This window comes from Lonchura striata, chromosome W, assembly GCF_050655825.1.
Source record: "Lonchura striata isolate lonStrDom1 chromosome W, ASM5065582v1, whole genome shotgun sequence".
Lineage (NCBI taxonomy): Eukaryota > Metazoa > Chordata > Aves > Passeriformes > Estrildidae > Lonchura > Lonchura striata.
The window spans coordinates 1,270,662-1,291,780 of record NC_140743.1 but is presented as its reverse complement, the minus strand read 5'-3'; the positions used below and the strand labels follow the sequence as shown (position 1 = coordinate 1,291,780).

The window sequence follows — 21,119 nt, the reverse complement described above, 5'->3', positions numbered from 1 at the left end:
TAATTTAAGATCACATATGTAGATTTAGGAGTGTGGCCAACAAACTCTTACAGAGTATCATAAAAAAATGGTAATGGGAAAATAATTTCCCAATTTAAACTACATTTAACTACTTGATTAATTTTTTTAAGACTGTGAGAAAAGCAAACATTGTGTATTTTTCACGACCATAGGAAATTAAGATTCTGAATGAACACACAGAAAACATAAACATAAAAGAAGAATGGGGGAAAAAATGAAAGCAAATAAAATTATGTGAAAGCAATGTATAAAAGTGGGTGTAACAAATGGAAGACTGAGTCAGGTTTTTAAAACTGGCTCTGTGCACACAGAAAAGACAGTGCAGGTAAAGGCTAAGTCTAGGGCAAGATTTAAGTGCATTTAAGATCTCGTTTCAATTTCAAAACAGGAAAAGGAAAGACGGCAGGGGAGATGGAGGGGAAAGAGGTGAAAGGAAAAGGAATGATGCTCCTCTTTGAAGTACATAGTATAATTGTCCACTCTATACAGGTGTATATTGATGTTTATAACTTGACCGCCTATGAGGAAGTCCAACCAATTTCTTAAGTTTAATTTTGAAAATGGAAAGCACTTGCATGTATGTGTAACAATCCATAACTCTCTTTCTTTCATTCATTTATTTAAAATAAACTAAAACCACCAGTACTCTTAGGGAAATTATTATTTTTCCATCCCCTGTAAGCAGGGAAGAAATTTTACTTGGCATAAGAATTTGTCATAGGGGATGAAAAAAGGCAACTGCTGTGTTCATTTAAGGACTGACTTCACATCTTGGGGCTGCTCTCACACCACTTCTCTTCATACCTTTGTTTTCACTCTGTTAAGGTTAAGCACTGAACTTGGCTGAGTAAGACATTACCTGTTAGATACTAACAAAATTTTTTTTCCTCAATCTGCCTTGCAAGTACACATCTGGAAGAGAAGCATAACCATAACACTTATGGTTAAACTCAATCTCTCAACAGCAGTGACACATCCCAAAGCAAAGGTTAAAACTGTTGAATGTCCTTACTGTAAGGACACACTAATAATTACCAAAAGGAAAGTACACACTCTTCATTTGATGCCTTCAGTGCATATAAATTTTGAATTAGCTTGTTAGCAATTTTCACCTTATTGCTGCACATAAATGTTGAATGTATTTGACAACTTGATTAAATATTACCAGCCTGTAAAACAGAACTTTGCACTGCCTACTACATCTCTGTATACCCAAGCAGCTACCTTCAAAGTGGAACCAGTACTTAGATATCATTGAAAACAGTTTCCTGAGGTTTAATTAAGATAAAGACTGATATGCTTACAGGCAGAGAAAAAAGAATTAAAAAATCTGAAGAATGCCTACTGATAGTTACTCCTGTTTTCTCCTCTTCCCCAAACTGATCACAGTTCAGTCTGTAATTCAGGAACATTTCTGATTAATACAACACTCAGCCTCCATGAGTAAAGCAATCATGTCTACGGTTAGGAAGGCAGCCCCTATCCCATGTGCAATATTTTGTATAGAACAATTAAATTAGAATGGACTACAGTAAGTGTTGTGCATCTTGATACAATACCTAGAAAAACCTCCAGCTAGTTGTTAGCACCATAGCACTGTTCTTGCAACAGAGGCAACTCTAAGGCCACTAATCCCACTCAGCTGTCTGCAATGGCTTCCTCACAGAATATCAAATCAAGATTCAGTCTCAGTCCTTATCCTAGGTCCTCCCTAGCCTGAACTGTACCAGAATATCTAAAAAGTCACCTAAACAGCAGCATAAGGAGGAAAATTCTTATACACAGTTAAACCATACAATACAAGCTCACACACATAGGAGACAACTTTCTTTAGACTAAACCATAACCATGAACTGAACTCTTCCAGAAACCAAGGCCTATCTGTCCAAACAAGATGCTCTTACATGTACAGTTTTGGTCCTTGAGCAGAGGATGAACATGATACAAACCACTCAATGGCAGTTCATGTATTACTGCAAGTCACTGAGATATTATACTAATGCCTTCAGACAAAGAATCTATTTAAAATTGAAATACTGCCAAAGACTCAAAATAAGCTGCAATATTTAGACTGTGGCACCATCTCAATGCTTCGTGAAATTTCACAGAGCATCTCTCAGTTGGTATAAACTGCCAGAGTTCCCTCAATTTCTGTGGAATTTCTGTCCCTACACTTAAAATTCTCAAAGTTTTTCCATCATTTTTTTCTAGTTATTCTTTAACCATACCTTGAGGACTGAAAAACAATATTTGGAGTTACAACATATTTGCATGTGGAAAAAAAAAAACCATCTCCATTTACTTTGGAAACTTGATGGTTTTTAAGACTTGGTCATACATCAAAAAGGTATTCACTTGTTACAGAATTTCTGAGAGACAGAGGTCATGATTTATGTTTGGAATGAGGTTTGAGCTACCCAGTCAGACTAGGCCTGATAAGCAGCCTTGATGGAGCCTCAAAGCCTTTGATGCAGTGAGAATTCAGTTGTGGCACAGTCAGAAATTATGTTAAGGTAACTACAAAGTAATCAGCTATCCGAGCATGAATTAGAGTAGACCTGCAGTGTGAAAAGTTTGACCACCTTAAGGAAAAGGTAAACAATGTTAGCTTGCCAATCAGAATGCCTTTGTTTTTGTAAATTATGTAGAAGCTTATATAAACTACCATCTTATCTCGAATAAAGGGAGAACGTTTGATTAACCACATTGGTTCAGACCTGCGTTTGTCCTGTCCAGCTTCCCGTTTTTCTGAGATTCCCTGGCTTTTAGTGGCGCCCGAATTGGGACTCAGGAGGCTCAGAAAAAGTTCCCAAATTACTTTTAGGGTAATGGGGAGCCGAGTTTGAGTTGCACGATGAAAATTGAGGTACAAATCGCTTTATGGCGACGGGACTGGGATCCCAAATTCACTTTTTGTGAACGGGAATCAGGTGGAACGGAGCAAAAGTCTCCAGACTCCAAATTGGGCCGTTCCCAACGGGAGGAAAAAGACTTTTCCTATCGTTGTTTGTTTGCGAGAGTCCGCTGGAGCAGAGAAGACCCCGGCATTCACGAGGAACCCGAACGGCGGGTGTGGAAGTGGCCGGGGCCGGGAGCTGGAACGGAGGTGCTGCCTCGCCGAGTAAAGCGAGCGGAGCGCCCCACGGAGGTGGAGGTAAGCCGCAAAGAGAAAGAAAGGGGACGTATAGAGAGCGTCCGAGGAAGAGCACCCGGCTCCTTTCACATATTCTCTCTGAGAGAGGGAAAAAGATAAAAAGAGTCGAATCTTACAGCAATTGACTCGGTGGGCAAAAGACAAAGAAAAGTTACAGAAAGCCCTTCCTCGTCCCTTGCGAAACGGGTTGGCAGAACTAAGGCAGCGGGCTGTGGTGGCGAGCAGTGGGCTGCGGCGGTGAGCACTGGCCAGTCGCCCGGGCGGAGCGCAGAAGCAGCAGCACGAAGAGGCAGCGCGGAGCGGCGGGCACAGAGCCAGGCAGAGCGGGGCCAGCCGGCACCGAGCCTGAGGCGGCCCCGGGGCGGAGCGGACATCGGCCGAGAGATGGAAGGTTCCTTGTTGCCGAGCAACAGCGCAAGGGGTGAGATGGGCGTTCCCGGGGGGCTCGGCTGCGCTGGAGTCGGAGCAGGCGGGGCGCGGCCGCGGCAGGGGCGTCTCCTCTCCCATCCCCACGGTGACGCAGCAAGGACGGGAGCGAGACGGCGCCGCCCCCTCATCTCCCTGCAAACACAGCCATGGCGGCGGCGCGCCCGTGCAGGGGGGCCCCGCAGCACCTAGCAATGGCGCCGGAGACGGCAGCAACAACGCCGAGAGCAGCAGCGCCACCGATGGCGGGATCGCAACACTACAGCAAAAATTTCAACAGCATTTTTCCAATTCCTTACAAGAGTCAGAAGACGTAATGAAAAGTACAGCAATACCGAGTGTTTTCCAAGATACCAAGAAGGATGAACATTATGTGAATCAATGTTATTTCAAATAGGATATAGATGAAAATCACTGTATAAAGATAGAAGTATTAGTAATGATTTAATTACCAAAAATGTTTCTGAAAACAAAGATTTGAGGAATGTCAGTCAGATGGAATGTTGGTATTGAATTTGTAATCTTTGCTTTTGGGTTTTTATAGATAATAATACAAATAATGATGATTTTTGAGTTTTATAGATAAGATAGTGATTGTTGTTAAGTTTTTGTAGGTAATGATAAGTAGTGATTGTTACTAATGTTATATGAATGCTTTGAAAGGATTGTCTTAAACTATTTTAAACATTTCTTGTTGATAGGCTGATCATATAATGTGACTTGTCTGATTTTTGAGATAAGAATTATTATTAAGGTATTAAGGTATTGAGGTGTTGTTATAGTATTTACAGTCAGTTTTCATATGTTTTATTGTCTCTTTAGGTGATTGATTACAAGATGTGTTTTTTCAGGATCCTGTGTTTTTGATTTTTTAACTACTCATGTGATTTCTTTGTCTAATCTTTCATGCAGCTGCAATTCATCTTCTTTTAAAAATTCATTGTCCAAATTTTGGTTCAAGATTTCAGACTTCAAATTTTCAGATCTCTGAAGAAAGGGTTTGTTGTATTTAGAGAATTTTTGTCTTGAAGGGAATTTTGGACAGGTTCAATTATTTGATAGTTTGATAAAATTTTAATAATAAAGTTTTTTACTTATAAGTGTTATTTCTAGGACTTTCATTTTATAATGTGTTAAAATATATCCTCCAATTAGAGTTTGAGCTCTGGCCAAGTTCTGGCTCTACGTGGATGGTGTGATTGACCCAGGTGTTTTCTGCTTCAAAAATTATTCAAGTCCTTTTGGCTTGACAATTTGACCATGTAGGGCAGCTGAGCCTCAAAGGGAGTTTTGGAGAGACATGATCCAGACATGTTTTATCCAAGTCTCTGTTGTTTTAAGGTTTGTCAGCTGCTGCAGACTCTGGGAAGACAATTTGATAGTGTAGCACTTGGTAACTGTGATTTTATATGTAATATTAATTGTGTATTATCTGATTGATTTTTATTTGTTGTTAGTTTCTTTACTATATGCTTTGTTTTGTTCTTAATGTTTTTTCATGTTTATAACAAAGATGTTGATATTTCCATTTCTTCATGCAAATTTTAGGGAGCAGAATTGAGAGAGGACCCTCCAGTCCCTCTGGGGGTGTTGGGTTTGTTTGTGTTTTAGCAGGTGCAGAATCTGGATGGATTTCAGTGAAGAATGTGGAACTTATTAATTGCAACAGAGCACTGATCTCTCCAGAAGTGGATCAGAGGATGCACAGCAAAAGTGGATTGTGCAAAGATTTGTGTTTCACCCACAGAAGATCGTGGACTTTGGGTTTTTTTTTTTCCTAAGTGTGTTTTTAATGATGTTATAGAATTTAATTACTAAGTTTTAATGGGTTTTAGTAATGCCTGTGATTTTTCTGTCCATTTCACCATTGTTTTTCAATGGCAAAAGAAAAAGAAGGACAATCAATTAGATAATTATAAGCATAATATTAAGTTTATCATAAATGTAGTTTGTATTTAGAATTAAGTTTGTTCCTTTCATGTTAAACAGGGCAATCAAGAACATGAGAAATATGTAGTGGGGCACACTTCTGTAATACTAACCTCATTTTTCACCCCATGAGTTGCTTCAGTGCAAGCTCTCACACAATTAAAAAACTCTAGCCTGCTGGACAGGAAAACAAATTAATATCACATCTAAAATGTTAAGTGAGCTTGCCACAGATATAGGTAGTACCTGTCATGCAGTTCTTCAAAACAGAGCTGCCATTGATTTCCTTCTTCTAGCACAAGGACATGGGTGCTAAAAATTTGAAGGCATGTGCTGCATGAATTTGGCTGACCACTTTCAATGAATTCACAAATAGTTATCACAACTGAAAGACAACATGAAGGAATTTGTTGCTGTAGACCCTCTGTTTGCTAATTGGAAAAGTTCTTTAGGTTTTACTAATTGAGTTAAATATTTAGTTCATTTTGCTATTGTATTTTTTCTTATTACTATGATTAATTTAGTTTCTATACTGTGTTTATTATAGTGTATGCAAAAGATAGTGCACCGCGCCTTCAAGTCAGCCTGGGTAGCTCAAAAAAGAAAAAAGAGGGAATTGTTACAGAATTTCTGAGAGACAGAGGTCATGATTTATGTTTGGAATGAGGTTTGAGCTACCCAGTCAGACTAGGCCTGATAAGCAGCCTTGATGGGGCCTCAAAGCCTTTGATGCAGTGAGAATTCAGTTGTGGCACAGTCAGAAATTATGTTAAGGTAACTACAAAGTAATCAGCTATCTGAGCATGAATTAGAGTAGAGCTGCAGTGTGAAAAGTTTGACCACCTTAAGGAAAAGGTAAACAATGTTAGCTTGCCAGAGTGCCTTTGTTTCTGTAAACTATATAGAAGCTTATATAAACTACCATCTCTTATTTCGAATAAACGGAGAACGTTTGATTAACCACATTGGTTCAGACCTGCGTTTGTCCTGTCCAGTTTCCCATTTTCCTGAGATTTCATGGCTTTTTTCACTGTCAAAAGCATCCACTCTGCTGCAGAAGTATGCAACTTCAAAGTATCCCTTTGACTACATTTTTATAGCCAGGTCTCAAATAAAACGTGGTGAACTTTGATTTTAAACAAACTTCCCTGCCACTACACAAATAAATGCATGGATTTCTACTACAGCAGAATAATAAAAACTATTAATATTTCTTACCAAGGCCAATAATGGCTTTTGTCTGTACTTCTTCATCTGAATGCTTTGTAAAATACATCAGCAGTTCCAGTACTTTATCTTTAATGTTAACCTGAGGAAATTAAAACACAAATAATAGCTATTTGAAGATGAAGCAGATATTTTTAATCTCTTATAAAAAGCATATATATCAAAATGGAGAAACATAATCTTACTGCGTTGTCTTTGCAAAACCATGTATTTACAACCCAAAAAAATGATATCATATGTATTATGAAGAAATGCATAGCTTTGAGGGCCTAGGAATACTGTGTTCTCAAATTGAAGTGGAACATTCAATATACACAAGACGTGGTGAATAAATACAAGTTATTTTACCTTACTGTTGCCCTTAAAATCTTCCTGATCAAAATCAAAATGTCGACACAGTGCTCCAACAGTGAAAAGTGATCTAAGGAGTGCTGGTTTATTGGCAGTAAGTATTGTACTGTTGGGATCTTCTTGGTGTTGACTTTTTAATTTTGAAAGTGCACCTACAATAAGATAAAAGTTTTGATTGCAGTATTTAATCATTGTGTGCCCCTAAAATAAGACTTGTAGTCGAAACTGAAAAGTGACATTTACATGTTGTGATTTTACTTACCATAGTATCTATTAAAACAGGCCCACACAAATTTATAGTTCTGAGTGACCTTGTTCACAACAGCCCCAAGACAGCTCACACAATGCTGAACAACCTAGGTGCAAGAAAGAACAAATGAATTATATATTTAGAATTTAAACCTGAGACTTTTGTGATGTTATGCAGGGAAAAGGTATGTAGAACTAAAAGCAACTATCTAACAGATGTAATGTCATTCTCCTAGACTGCTCTGAAAACATGTCCAATCTTATAATTGTTAAAATATAGCAACAACACATACAAACACAAGTAAACCAAGAACATTGATTTTTCATGGCTCAAAAGTTATCTTCATAATGAAGACAGACTTTCTTTAAACCAAAATTATGTATTTCACATTGTGAAATGGAATTAACTGAATAGTAGCAATTAAAATCTTACTGTCATGCCATATTTGATGATGAGTTTCATGAGGTCTTCCTCAATAGTGGCAAGAAATGTCTCACTTGGGTGTTCCATTAGTGGCACTACAAGTTCTAAGATTTTTGCAACATTGCAGATCACCATGAAATCATTCTGGGTCTGAAACAACAGCATTTATAGCATTTAACATTTCTGGCTCTGTTACCTCTAACTATTATTAATATGTATTATGCAATACATATATAATACATATTAATATAATACAATTACATAATAGTATGATACAATTATGTATCTTATGCAAGTTATTTGGTAAAGATTTAAAATAATATATAGTTTACATCTGCTTTTAAGTTACATACTATTTTGAAAGCAAGTTCTTGTTTTCTATAGAACTTTTGTAAAAAAAAAATCGGTAGAAGCAGAATTCACATCAAGGCTGTGACAGACCTAAAAACTTTTGGTCATGAAAATTTTTTTGAGTCCTAAAACAGATTTAGGAACTCTTCTTGACACATGCACAGTAGAGCATGCACAACACCTGGCAACACGTATTGGCAGCAAATAAATAATCAGATAACCTTTTCCTATACTATTTGATCAGAAGCAGCTCTACGTCTGTTGTAGATATGCCTAGAGAATGCTCTAGGGCTGAAATTGTAAAACTCTAGTCTGTACCTGCAAGCTAAGCTGATAACAAGCATTCTCAGGTCTGCTCTTCCCTGGGCAGCTGACCTAATATAATGGATTACTGCGCCCCACTCAGTCAAGCTCTTTCTTGAGCCATGGCTTCATGATACTGCTCTGCTCCTGCCAGATGAGGGGTTCATCACAACTTTCACTGAGTCAACTGTGCTAATCAAAATAGAAGAAAGCAATGCAGTGTTTCAAAGGAGGTGGCCAATTTCCTGGACTGGGGGGATTCAGCACTGTAGCTCTCTATCATTTCTGTGAGCTAAATTGTCTTACAGAGAAATACAAAAACACCAGGGTTAGGGTAGAGAGAGGTGAACTGCTGAAGAGGATAGAGCAGGACATTTTTCTTTTAATATTTATGCTACATATTAGATCACTCTATCTTATGGAACCATACCTTTAGTCTTAAGATTAATTTATTAAATCTTAACTACTTTTAAAACTGTGACTATAAAATAAAACAATTTTAAGAACTTATTTTATAACAGGTGGAAAACTGTTTTAGTCTTTAAGAGAAAGAAGCACAGGTTTCAGTTTCATTTAAGTGTAAAATGTGAAGGCAGAGGGTGAGGAACAGCATCTTGGAAGCTATAGAGATCATCAAAGGACCTATAATCTTTAGAAGATATGATCATGAATCATAGAAACATAATTTTTATTTCTCTTTCCCTACCTTCAATTTCATCAAGCATACAAGACAGCCATTAATTTCCATGCTTAATTATCTGGGAGAAAGAAAAGACTGATTTTCTAATTTTCTCTACTTACACTACATTTAGTGGTCAGGTATGGCTGCATGGTCATGGCATGTTTGACCATTAGCTGAGGCCTGATTTTGCTGAATAAGAACAAAGTGGTTATGCAAGCAACCAAGCGACCAGAATTTACACCTTTGTTGTCAGAATCTGCAAAAAAATTAGAGAATACACAAAGTAATGTTTGAGCAATGAAAAACATATAGCAAAAACATCATATGAATGTCCCAACATATCTTTCAAGATCAATACAGAATATTCTTATTAGATTAGAGATGAGAACATAATGTGCTAACATTTGTATGTGATCACAACATATGTAAAATAAGCAAAGATGTTTCAAAAATATCACTAGTTTTTAACCTAATTACTGTACACAGAACACTGGCCTAGGCAATGATTCCTATTACAACTGCAGAATGTAATAATACAAATAAAGCTTGACACATTTGTTTTCTTTTTAGTGATCTAAAAGTTTGAACAAGTTATTTTAAAATTAGCTCTGTTATTGTGATTAGCTAGAGAAAATTAGGGAAGCTTTATTATTACACAGTGCTCAAAGGTTCACAATCAAAATAAACACAATAATTCATTACCATCAGTTTTGTAATAGGAATTCTGTAACAGTGTCTTTACACAATAGTCATTTGAACCTTTGAACCACCACTGTTACAGTATCATAAAATTCAAAGAAGCTACTGGGTTGTAAACACTATTACCTGACAAGGATTCCTCATATTTAAGAATGTGCTCAACCAAATTGTCAACAAGTTGAGTACAGGCTTTCTTCACAGGTTTATATGAGGCATCCTCTTCTGACTTCAACAGCTATAGCAGATGAAACAGAAAATTATTTAGTATTCAGGGTGCATTCGTTTACATTGGATATGTACTGGTTTTATTAAAAGTACTACAGATACACAAGGATTTTGCACTACAAAAACATTTAACTTCTCCATAAAAGTTACACCAATGGAGAATTAAAGAAAGGTCAGATTTTTAAAGGGCATGGATTGAATTTGTTTACTGTAAAGGACTGGTCTTACAGTCTCCCTTCAATATGTTTCAGTACCAAAAGAAATTTTAAAATTCTTACAATGATTGTGCCATACATTCAAAATTCATTACTTACATTTTGAAGAAGCTGTTCAAACCAATCATAGCCTGTATCTCTACAAGCTGCAACCTAAAAGTAGTTTTGAGAATAAACTGGTTAAAAAGGCATCTGAAGAAAAATTACTTCAATACAGATGCCATCTTAAAAGATCAGTAAACATGCACAGATATATTTTCATAAATATTTGGTATGATATCTTTGGAGACCAGAAACTTTTTCCTGCATTTGAAAAAGAGTTCTCACCATTTAAGTGATCTCAGAATTTGCACCCCATTCAACACAAGGCCTACACATTTTATTGGAGATTGCTGCCTCTAATGACAACCACATTTTGGGTTCGTAGAACAACAATTTGTACAGATTAAAGAACAAATACAAGTCTGACATATTAAAAATGAACATGTATATATATATATGCATGTACATATTTTTATATAAACAAACTAAGCCTTCACTGGTATCATGTGTCAGGAACAGCTCAGAGATGCTCCAAAAAAGAATTGGCAGGAGAACGGAGAATTAAACCAAAGTCAAATAAATTGACTGGTCATTCTGGAAAAATGCACAATACACTACAATTTAGTAAAAATATTAAAAGGCAGTTTTAACTTATATTTTTAAGTCATGAGGAGAGTATTTTTATTGGATATTTACATCTTGGTATAATTGATATTAAAATACCTTTTCAGTACAGTGGCTTTACCAATACATTTTCACTACAAATGTAAAAGCATTTTATTTGAAACAATTTTTGAGACATACAATTTAATTTGCTGCTCCTAAAAAGTAGATAACATTATGCAGATACTAGTTTACCTTGGGTGAGAACATGACCTTGCATTTGTTGAAACAGCTTGATAACTTTTCAAAATAAATGTTATCAATTGTGGAAATTTTTCTTTTAAGAGACAACTTCTTAGTTAGGCTTAATTATATGCTGCTACTAGCATCTCCTGGAAAATGTTAACTATAACGGAAACTTGTGGTGTTTTAACTGAACAAGTATTTTCCACAACCTGAATATAATGTGGTCTCAGTTATCACCACCAGCAGATTAGTGAGCATTTAAAGTTTCTTATAGCCTGTTCCATCAGATTAATAATTCTAGCATGTATTCAATGTCAGGAGACATATAAAAAATAATCTGATAATTAAATTACTTGTATATTTCTAAAATACTACATACAATATTCCAAAGATAATAAAAACATAATGAAATTTTACATGCAACTTAATTAAAATCTGTTTAACATACCACATCAGTGATGTTTAGTATTTTCCTAGTCATTGCTTCTTTGTCATGATGTAGAGTTGGAGTGAACCAGAGTTTCTGGAATGTCTCATTTACTAATTTCTGAATGAAAAAAAAATTAGCAGAAAGAAATAATTTTATCTTGGCCCATAGGTATTATTACTAATACATCCATACAATACATTTTTTTACAATATGTGCACTTCCATAAGGAATTATTCAACCTATGTGATACTGTTGTAGAGAATGTTATCTGAGATAGACCCAGATTACTATTACAGCAGTTACACTGGTCTCTAAGCAAGCTTCACTAAAATGATCACTGGGAAAGTGATGCTACAAGAAGTAGAGTTACCATTTTCCTGCACTAATCTGCATTCCTCAGGAAAGTATAGTACCCCTGAGAAACTGACAACTGAACACAAGACTACAATTTCTACAGCAAAATTAGCAGCAATTTTAGATTACTTTGGTATTTTTAGAAGAGCTGTGACAAGGCAAAGAAGAGAGAGAAGTCAAGTCTCTCTACCCAAACATAGGAAGTTTTTGTATAGAGGAAAAGATGGAATAGAATGAGTGGAATATTCTCAAATTACTTATAAAGCATATGCTTGTAGGAAGCATTCCTCATCCAAGGAGACTTAAAAAACACATTGCAGCTACTGCCTCATCTTTATGAGGTTGTTGGAAAGTCATCCTCCTTTCCTAGCAGCATCTTAGATCCAGCTGTTCATCTACTTTGTGATTAACAGTCTGCCCTGAAAGTCACTTGGTAAAATTATATGTTGTAGCTTTAAAGTTCCAGACTTCAAATCCCACTGAAAGTGTGATACAGAATTATTACAGGTGTATTCTTAATTACCCAACAATTTTTAAATTTAAAATTTAAATTATTTTTGCCAAATCAAACAAAAAACATCAGTGTCAGGTTTATGATTCAACACATAATCTTAGGTTTTTACCCTTCTGCATACATGTCACACAAAGATAAGAAGATGATGACATAAGTAACATTTTAGAGGGAATAACTGATTCATTAAACTTTTAGAATTAATGCAAAAATTTCACAGATTAATACTTTATATTTTTATATGCAGAACTTATAAATCTGGCATATAATAACATCAAGTACTTAATTTTGACTTAAAGTTTATTTTGTTTTCAGAAAGGAATTTTATATACTAATTTTACTTCTTAGAAAAGAGAAGTATCAGAGACAATACTTGCAAAGAGAAAAAACCCCAAAACTCTAGATAACTTTTAAAAATCCTTTGAGTGTCAGCAAGAACTTGAAGAAAATAGAAGAAAACCAAGTCAGGAAAAAAATGTAGAAAGCTATTTGCTCTTAAAAATTAAAAATAAATAAAAATAATAAAAATTACAAAGGAGTAATGAAATACTCTTTTGACTGTTTTTGCATCAAAATATAGAAACCAATTATGATAATTTAAATCCTGAGGGATATGTTTAATTCTACCTTAATGCCTTCTTCATCATTGACTCTCCGAATCATTTTTACACACATCTCAGTAATTTTGGGAAATGTTGGTTGTTCAATGCAGATATCCCTAAGTATCTTTATGACTCTTTTTCTGACACTGATACCAGTATCCTGTGAGGAGAAAAACATTATGCTCTTGAAAAGAAATCAGACATATTATTAATGTAGTATATAAATTGTATTTGAAGATCACACAATCTGACCTGAAAAATGCATTCAGAAAACACAGCTAAAATATTCTGGAGTATATTTATATGAAAGGTCAGCATAACTTTATTTGCAACAATTGTAAAGGTTTGGGCTGAGTCCTCAAAACATTGAAATGCTTCCTCCATTTATATCATCCCAATTAGGAACTCATGATGTTGCAAATGCATAATGCCACTTCTTAATTCAAGATCTTACAAGCTAGATGCGCTGATGCTTTAGCTGCTGTTTATGAACACCCAAGACACTTTGTAAGTGTGGACTGTAATACTTCAAAAGCCTTTGGATTAAGCTTATGGATGATATGTGCAGTAAATATTTTCCATTTTCCTAGACTTCATCTAAGGAGAAGGATGAGTAGCTTAATTTCTTATTACTTAATTCAAAATATGTTTAATCTAAATGCCAGGATGAGCGCCTTTATGCATGCTCATATGAACATTTCCAAAACACATTACAAACATATTTTATCATGTAACTCTAGCAAATGAGTAGTATTTGACTAAAAACCTAACATGAATGCTAAAAGCTAGTGTTATCTTAAATTAACACTGTATTTTATCTGATCATCCAGGCAAAACCCACTTTTTATACAAAAACTCTAATAAAAAGCCTCTTAAAGCATAAAACATAGCATAAAAACCCAAAGTAGTTTTATCTTTCATTTTCTTTTGGATTACAAATGACAACTTTAAATTACTATGTTTTTTCATCACCCACACTACTGAACTGCCCTCAATAACCCATATCTGACACTTCAGAGATGTGGCAAAATTCCTAATTTAATCTAATCTGTGCCTCAATAAAGGAACAAAAAGGAATATAATTCTGGTTCTGTTGCAGTACAACTTTCTATGTATATTTACTTATTGATGTATATGCTGGTTCTGGCTGGGGTAGTGTTAATTCCTTCCCAGAGGCTGGCATTGGGCTGTGTTGGGGTTTGTGTTGAACACAGAGTTGATAATACAGAGATGTTTTTGTTATTGCTGAGCTTGCACAGAGCCAAGGCCTTTTCTGCTCCTTGTACGCTGGGGAGGGAGCTGGGGGTGCATGGGAGGTTGGGAGGGGACACAGCCTGGACAGGTGACCCCAACTGACCCAAGGAATATTCCAGACCATATGGCATTATGTTCAGTATGTAAAGTGGGGGGAAGAAGGAGGAAGGGGGGGGACATTTGGAGTGATGGTGTTCATCTTCCCAAGTCACTGTTGCACAGGATGGGTCCCTGCTCTCCTGGAGGTGGCTGAACACCTGCCTGCCCTTGGGAAGGGCTCAAGGAATTTCTTGTTTTGCTTTGCTTTTGTGCATGGCTTTTGCTTTCCTTGTTAAACTGACATTCTCTCAACCCAGGAGTTTTCTGGCTTTTACCCTTCTGATTCTCTCCCCAGTCCTGATGGTGGGGGTGTGAGCAAGCAGTTGCATGGGGCTTGGCTGCTCTCTGGGGTGAAACCACAACAGTGTAACAAAGCCTCACTGAAAACAAGCAATGCATTTTAGAAGGTTGGTCTTAAAAGCATGATGCTCCCCATTAAAATAATAACATATATATAACATACTCTTGGAATCATCATTCCATATTATTAAACATCTAAACTCAGTTGAAAATAAATTTTCCAATGACACATCATAAATAAGCCACCGTACCAATATTCTTTCAATCAGCATATCATAATACTGCTCAGCAAGCTGAGGACGACAGAGCACAAATCGTCCAAGAAGCTCCACAGCTGCTTCTCTTACACTAGTGGAGTTATCCATTAACCGCCCATGAACTCCTCGTTGCATATCCAGCTAAAAAGGAACAAATAAAACACAAATCCAAAATAAGAATTAAAGATTTCTTTTAAGTGTGACAGAAGAATGCATGTATGTGATGGATATTTCAGATTATTTTACCCTGGCTAGAATACTGGGGTCTACAGCAACAACCTCAGACAGACACTTCATGGCTTTTGTTCGAACAGCAATTGCATTTTCACCAAGTACACGCAGAATCTAGAAGAGAACAAAAACAAAGATTCATTTGCTTTGGGAATGTAGCAAATTGTTTAACAGGCAACAATGCAGCAGAATAATATGCAAATGAAGTAACTAAAATAAGAAGTCCCTTCATTTTAAACTTTACTTTTGCCATTCACTTGTGCCTTTCATCATAGTTCTTTCAAATGGAAGAGGTGGATTTGGGCACTATCATTTTAAGAATGGCTGTGTATACAGATCACTATAAGTAACAGAACCTAAACTAAGCTAAACCAAACCAGTACTGGAGTCCAAACATGTTGCCATGACAACATGTTAGTGCTCTTCTCCCAGAAAAAGGAAAGAAAACACACTGGTTAAACAACAGCTTCCAAAGTGACAGTAACATGCAATGCAAGCAAGTAGCTAAGATGGCTTGTATTTTCAAATTAAGATCAATTTAATGAGTTAATATCACCAGATGAGCATGCATCTGGCAGAAATTGTAAGAGATTTCAACATTTTGCAATTATTTTTTTACTGTGTACATCTAAGATATTGATTTTGCCATCTACATCCATTAACAAATAAAATAATGCATGTACAATTTGGCATATAAAATGTATGCAAGAAAAAGAAATATAAGCACTTATTAATACAGAAAGCACATGGTGTTATTGTGGCCTGTTAAATACCCATGCTCAACAATGAAGAGATATGGCACACTACCACAAAAGTGTTTGGAATCAGAAACCAACTGCATTTCACTGTACTAAGACTTTCAGCACAATTTACCTGTGTCAAATAAATATCAAAGCTCTGGGCAAATGGCCTCATAGAGGCCAAGTAGCGAACAATCAAACATGCATCTTCATAGTCCACAGTATCAGAATTCATCCTGCAACAAATTCAAAGTTTTAATTAGGACATGTTTATCAAAAATGATTAAAAATGTCAAATGCATGGTTAATAAAGCACTGGTGCTCAAACGTACTTTAATGTACTGAACTGAGATGGAGCAGTTTTAATGATGCTGCGAAGAAATGTTTTGCGACTTTCTGCTCTATGCATGATCTGCCCCGTGGTCTCAACATCTTTTGCATGATGAGTTCCTTCAGATGAATCCTCATCCTTCTGAGATTTAATTGCTTTCTCTGTCTCCATAGTTGTATCACGGAACCACTGAGCTATATAAAACTTCCGAGAAAACTGGAGAAATACAGCAGGATACACAAAAAACAAAAACAACAGATGTAGAAGAGTGAAATTCATGGATATATGAGATTGAGTTTAATGCATCAATCATATTTCAGAAAACACAATCAACATTATACATTAGGGTGACAATTTAATTGAATCTCTAATATGCATGACCAAAAATAGTTTTATTCAGTGCATGTTACTAAAATTATTTTTATATAAATTTGACATCAGAAAGCTGAAATTTACCACTAATGATGCATCAGTTTCTGTGTTCTCATCTAGATAATCTAGCAAAGCCTTTTGCAGCTGTTGAATTTCATCTTCTCCTCCTGAAACCTATCAGAAATAGAAAGATAGCCTTAGAATATTGCACAGTGGTGATTATAATCTGAAAATCTGTATGTCCACATATAAAATACACTGAAGTTAATGTTCTGCAATTATCAATACAACTAGCAATTTTTAAATCAATTACTTCTAAACTTTATAGAGACTAAACCAAATTAGAGTGTAGCTCCAAAGACAAAAAAAGATTAACAGCAGAATAAGACTTGTTTTAAAACAGACTGACTGATTTGATTAATGTTCATTCTATGATCTTGTGTGAAGACCCTCTGTTCCCAATAAAAAACAAAGGGCTGAAATCACACATAGTAGACTGAAAAAAGATTTAACCTATAAAAGGCATCATTAGCTCTCTCAACAATATTAAACACTGAAACAATGACTTTACAGGTGAACAAGGGATACAAGGCAAAAAAGTCAAATGAACATAAATACGAAATAGAGACAACAGTAAAAACATATGGGAAGTGTCAAAGATATAAAAATAACTTATCCCTCTGCAAAATATTTGGTATAACTGTTTTCAGGTTTAAAGCATTGATACAGAGAAAGTGCAGCAAGTATGCTCAATTAATTTAGCAAAGAATTTACAGAGGTTATTCCCAAACACCCCTGAACTCTAGCACTAAAGAATAATACTCTCTGAAACTCAGTTAAGTTTATATCAGGTCAAAAACCTTAAGAATAAACATTTTATAAAAATTCCACTTAGTGCATGAAGTCTATCTAAAGAATAGGATATTAATTTTCCTGTGAAGCACTTTTAAGATGCACAAAAAGGATTACATATGAAATATTATTCTGAGAACTATGCATCAGATTTGTAAATATCTAAAATGTATGAATGTTAAAACCAGAATATTTTTACAAGAGGCTATTTTATAGGAAATATGTATATCCTGATCTCTTAAATAATTCTAGCTTATGTAAATTGAACAATGATTTTGTATATGACGATCAGACAATGCACTTTTCCTCATATAGGGGTTAGAGATCAAATCAGTATCAATTAACTTGTTAATGAATCAGAAATTAACTTTCTCAATACCTACACGACAGCGTAAACCCAAAACCATAAACCACACTTTCTTCCTTAGTATTATACTGAAATGTGCAGGTCCTTGCAATTGCTGATGCTACAGCAGAAAAAAAGGGGTCTTTTTCCCCTCAAATTAATGAGTTTGAGAATTCAAAACACGTCTACAGTAGACATAATACTAATGTAGGTTTATTAATTTATATTTGGCACCCTATGACGTGCAAATTATGATTTGAAAGTCTGGCCTTCAACCAATGTTAAATTCTGTGGATAAAAAGGCTGAATAAGTTGCTTGATGAACCTTAGCTGCCTAACTATTTTAAAAAGTAAAAAACCCAAAACAAACAGAAAGAAACTGTGAAACCCACAACAAATCATATTCAATATTGATAATAAAAGTAGAAGAATAATTTCTGGCTTAAACTTCTTCAGCTACAAAACATTTTTCTTCTTCAGCAATAAAACCTATAACTTCTAACCATCACCTTCTGTATGAACAGCATAGATTGAGAATCTTGTCACAAATGTAGCACACAATATAGCTTGCAAAGAACAGCAAGTGGAAAAAGGTACAAGTCCAGAAGATCAGCATATCAAGAGATAAAAAGCATGCACAAGTGTTCAAATCAGCTTGACAATCTATGACAGATGTCTATGAAAAAAACCTGTTTAAAAATGTCAGAATAGAACAGATTTTCTCTTAAATATAATGATACAATTCATGAGTCCAAACCACAACAGAGTTATAAGCACTCATCGATCATTGGGGATTATCCTGGTAATGATATCAAGGGTAGAAGGAAATATCCAACAGTCTAAGTATTCAATTCAGCAGGAAAGAAAAATCTGTAGAGATATGTTCATTTCTGAATGAAAAGAATAATTTAAGATATTTCTAATGACTAAAGATGAATATGTCTACCAATGGATCTTATTTTCTTGCCATTTGAGCAACAAAGTGAAGCTTAGGTGTTGTGCACATTTTCAAGTAATTATTTGTTCGTATGTTACAAATCACTTATAAACAACACAGTCTACCCTGAGTGATTGTACTGTATAATATACACTTTTCACAATGCCATCATTTATGTTAAGCTTCCTAAGTAACTGAAAAAAGCTTTTAGTGCTCAATTGCCCACAGTTATTTTATTTTCTGCGGATGCCGATTCCTAGTTTCTGCCTGAGCCTGATCCTGTAAAAAACTCAAAACAAATAGAAAAATTCAGGTCACCACTCAGGTATGTATCTTTTTAGAATATCTTTCAATATTATTATATAACTCCTGGAGATAAGGAAAAAGAAAAAGATTCTTCTAAAATATTTCCCTATGAAGTCTAATGTAAAATTGTCAAAATCACTGCAAATGGAGAATTACACCCCCTTAACACATAGAAGTATAAATTATAATAAGCCATGAACATAAAGATTTGACACTATACATAGTAAAATATTCCAATTGACAAAAGTCATGGGAAGTATCAGCCCAATGAAGGAGTAGATGAATTTTGATTCTTTATCTGAATGCCTGTAAATTGCATGAGTTTTACCTTCAAAATAAGTCTGTAACAGTCACCATAAAATACATATAGTAGTTCTGGAGTCTTTTCAGGGAAACCAATTTGATATGACTACTCAACTTTAGATCTCATCATGCTGAGAACAATTAGTAGTTCAGAAAGAAAAGTATTGCATTCACACGAAATGTAAAAGTTCACATTTTTAAAAATACTCATAAGGCCCAAGATTTTCTTAATGTACTATAGAGAGCCCAAATGCACATGCTGCTTTGTTAATTGCTGCCAATCTTGCAGATTTGGAAATATTTTGATAAGGAGCATTAACAGAAATGCAAATATGTATTCTCCAATGAAAGTTATTTGCAATTCCGGTAAAAAAAAAACAAAAAAAACCCACAAAAATAACAACTCCCTCTACACACACAACCAATACCAGTTCCATCACATAAAAACTAACCTTATAGGCCTAACAATTTAACTCTCAAAAGTCTCTATATGAGTGCCATAAGATCAATTACCATTTTGCAATAGCAAATGCACATACATGCATGCACATACATGCATACACACACACATATATTTTAAGGCCTCTTAAGATAGCATCCAACTGTCACGCCATTATTTCATCTACATCGTCACCAGAAAATTTGTTTTACCGTTTTAACCATTTAAAATGATCACTAGGAAGATGGTGTGAGAAAGACATGAATTAACTAAGTGATACTTATAAATGGAGTATATTTGATTCAGAAATCTGAACAACAATGAAAACTCATTCCCCATGATGCCAGTTTTTCACACATCTTTAAAATGTTTAGGCTTTTAAATAAATACATCTCAATCCAACTGGCATGGGATCTTTCACACACCTGTTTGAGTATTCTGGCTATAGAACCTTGATCCATTTTGCTAGTGACTGCATCTTTCCTGAGCCTTGCAGCTACAGTTCCAAGATAGTCAAGCGATGCAACCCTTAATGCCATTTCTGTAGATTTGTTACTGAACTGGTGAACCTAAGAAAAGCAGAATAAGCTGTTATAAAAATTATTTATTTCTGCAACTGAGATTCTTCTTACAAGACAGTTTGACCTTATTAAAAAGTCCACCTAATTTCCATGCTGCTTAAAGTTATGTAATTTACTATTACATCACAGATACAGTCCTTACTTTACAATAATATTTTTTTCCTTTATTATAGAGTCTTTTGCTTTAGAAATGCGCCTGTTATAAAAATATATATTTTTAAAAAACCAAAATAAACCAGACATCTAGTAAAGCAGATATCCTTTGCAATAGCATAGCACCATAATACATCTTCCTCATTATTCACACAAGTAAAAAGAAAGCTACATTTTACCAGGAACACGACCATAACATATTTTCCAAAAAAAAAGCTCAAAGTACTGTATTAATTGCATTTTAATACTGAAGAACAACTCTCAAAAAACATTACTACAAAAATATTCACATTCTGTAAAATGTCACAATCTGTAAGTAAATGTACCACTTTAAGACCAAACTTATAAAAGACCAAACTACTTAATTGTTTTCAGGTTCTATGCTAAAGGAATAGTCCAGAGAAGTATGGGACTGGGAGAGCAAAGTCCCTCCCACTCTAAGTGAAGATCAGGCTCATGACCACCTGAGGAACCTGAATGTCCATAAAACCTTAGAGAACCTTCCAGTTCCTGAAGAGGGCCTATAAGAAAGCTGGTGAGGGACTATTTGCAAGGGCATGGAGTGATAGGACAA

General features: G+C 35.3%; 1 protein-coding gene across 3 annotated transcripts in view; it reads right to left on the bottom strand.

Annotated features, from left to right (window-relative positions):
* The window catches only part of LOC146762970 (nipped-B-like protein), a 162,772-nt gene that overhangs the window by 13,167 nt on the left and 128,486 nt on the right, over positions 1-21,119 (bottom strand). For all 3 annotated transcript variants that reach the window (XM_085571239.1, XM_085571240.1, XM_085571241.1), the window contains 15 exons: positions 20,237-20,380; positions 16,713-16,802; positions 16,258-16,472; positions 16,059-16,161; positions 15,201-15,299; positions 14,949-15,095; positions 13,070-13,204; positions 11,596-11,694; positions 10,356-10,409; positions 9,943-10,051; positions 9,237-9,373; positions 7,791-7,931; positions 7,371-7,464; positions 7,106-7,260; positions 6,749-6,839 (listed from right to left, as the gene is read on the bottom strand). In XM_085571239.1, coding sequence (XP_085427365.1) covers positions 6,749-6,839; positions 7,106-7,260; positions 7,371-7,464; positions 7,791-7,931; positions 9,237-9,373; positions 9,943-10,051; positions 10,356-10,409; positions 11,596-11,694; positions 13,070-13,204; positions 14,949-15,095; positions 15,201-15,299; positions 16,059-16,161; positions 16,258-16,472; positions 16,713-16,802; positions 20,237-20,380 — 1,813 coding nt within the window. The remainder of the gene's footprint in view (positions 1-6,748; positions 6,840-7,105; positions 7,261-7,370; positions 7,465-7,790; positions 7,932-9,236; positions 9,374-9,942; positions 10,052-10,355; positions 10,410-11,595; positions 11,695-13,069; positions 13,205-14,948; positions 15,096-15,200; positions 15,300-16,058; positions 16,162-16,257; positions 16,473-16,712; positions 16,803-20,236; positions 20,381-21,119) is intronic.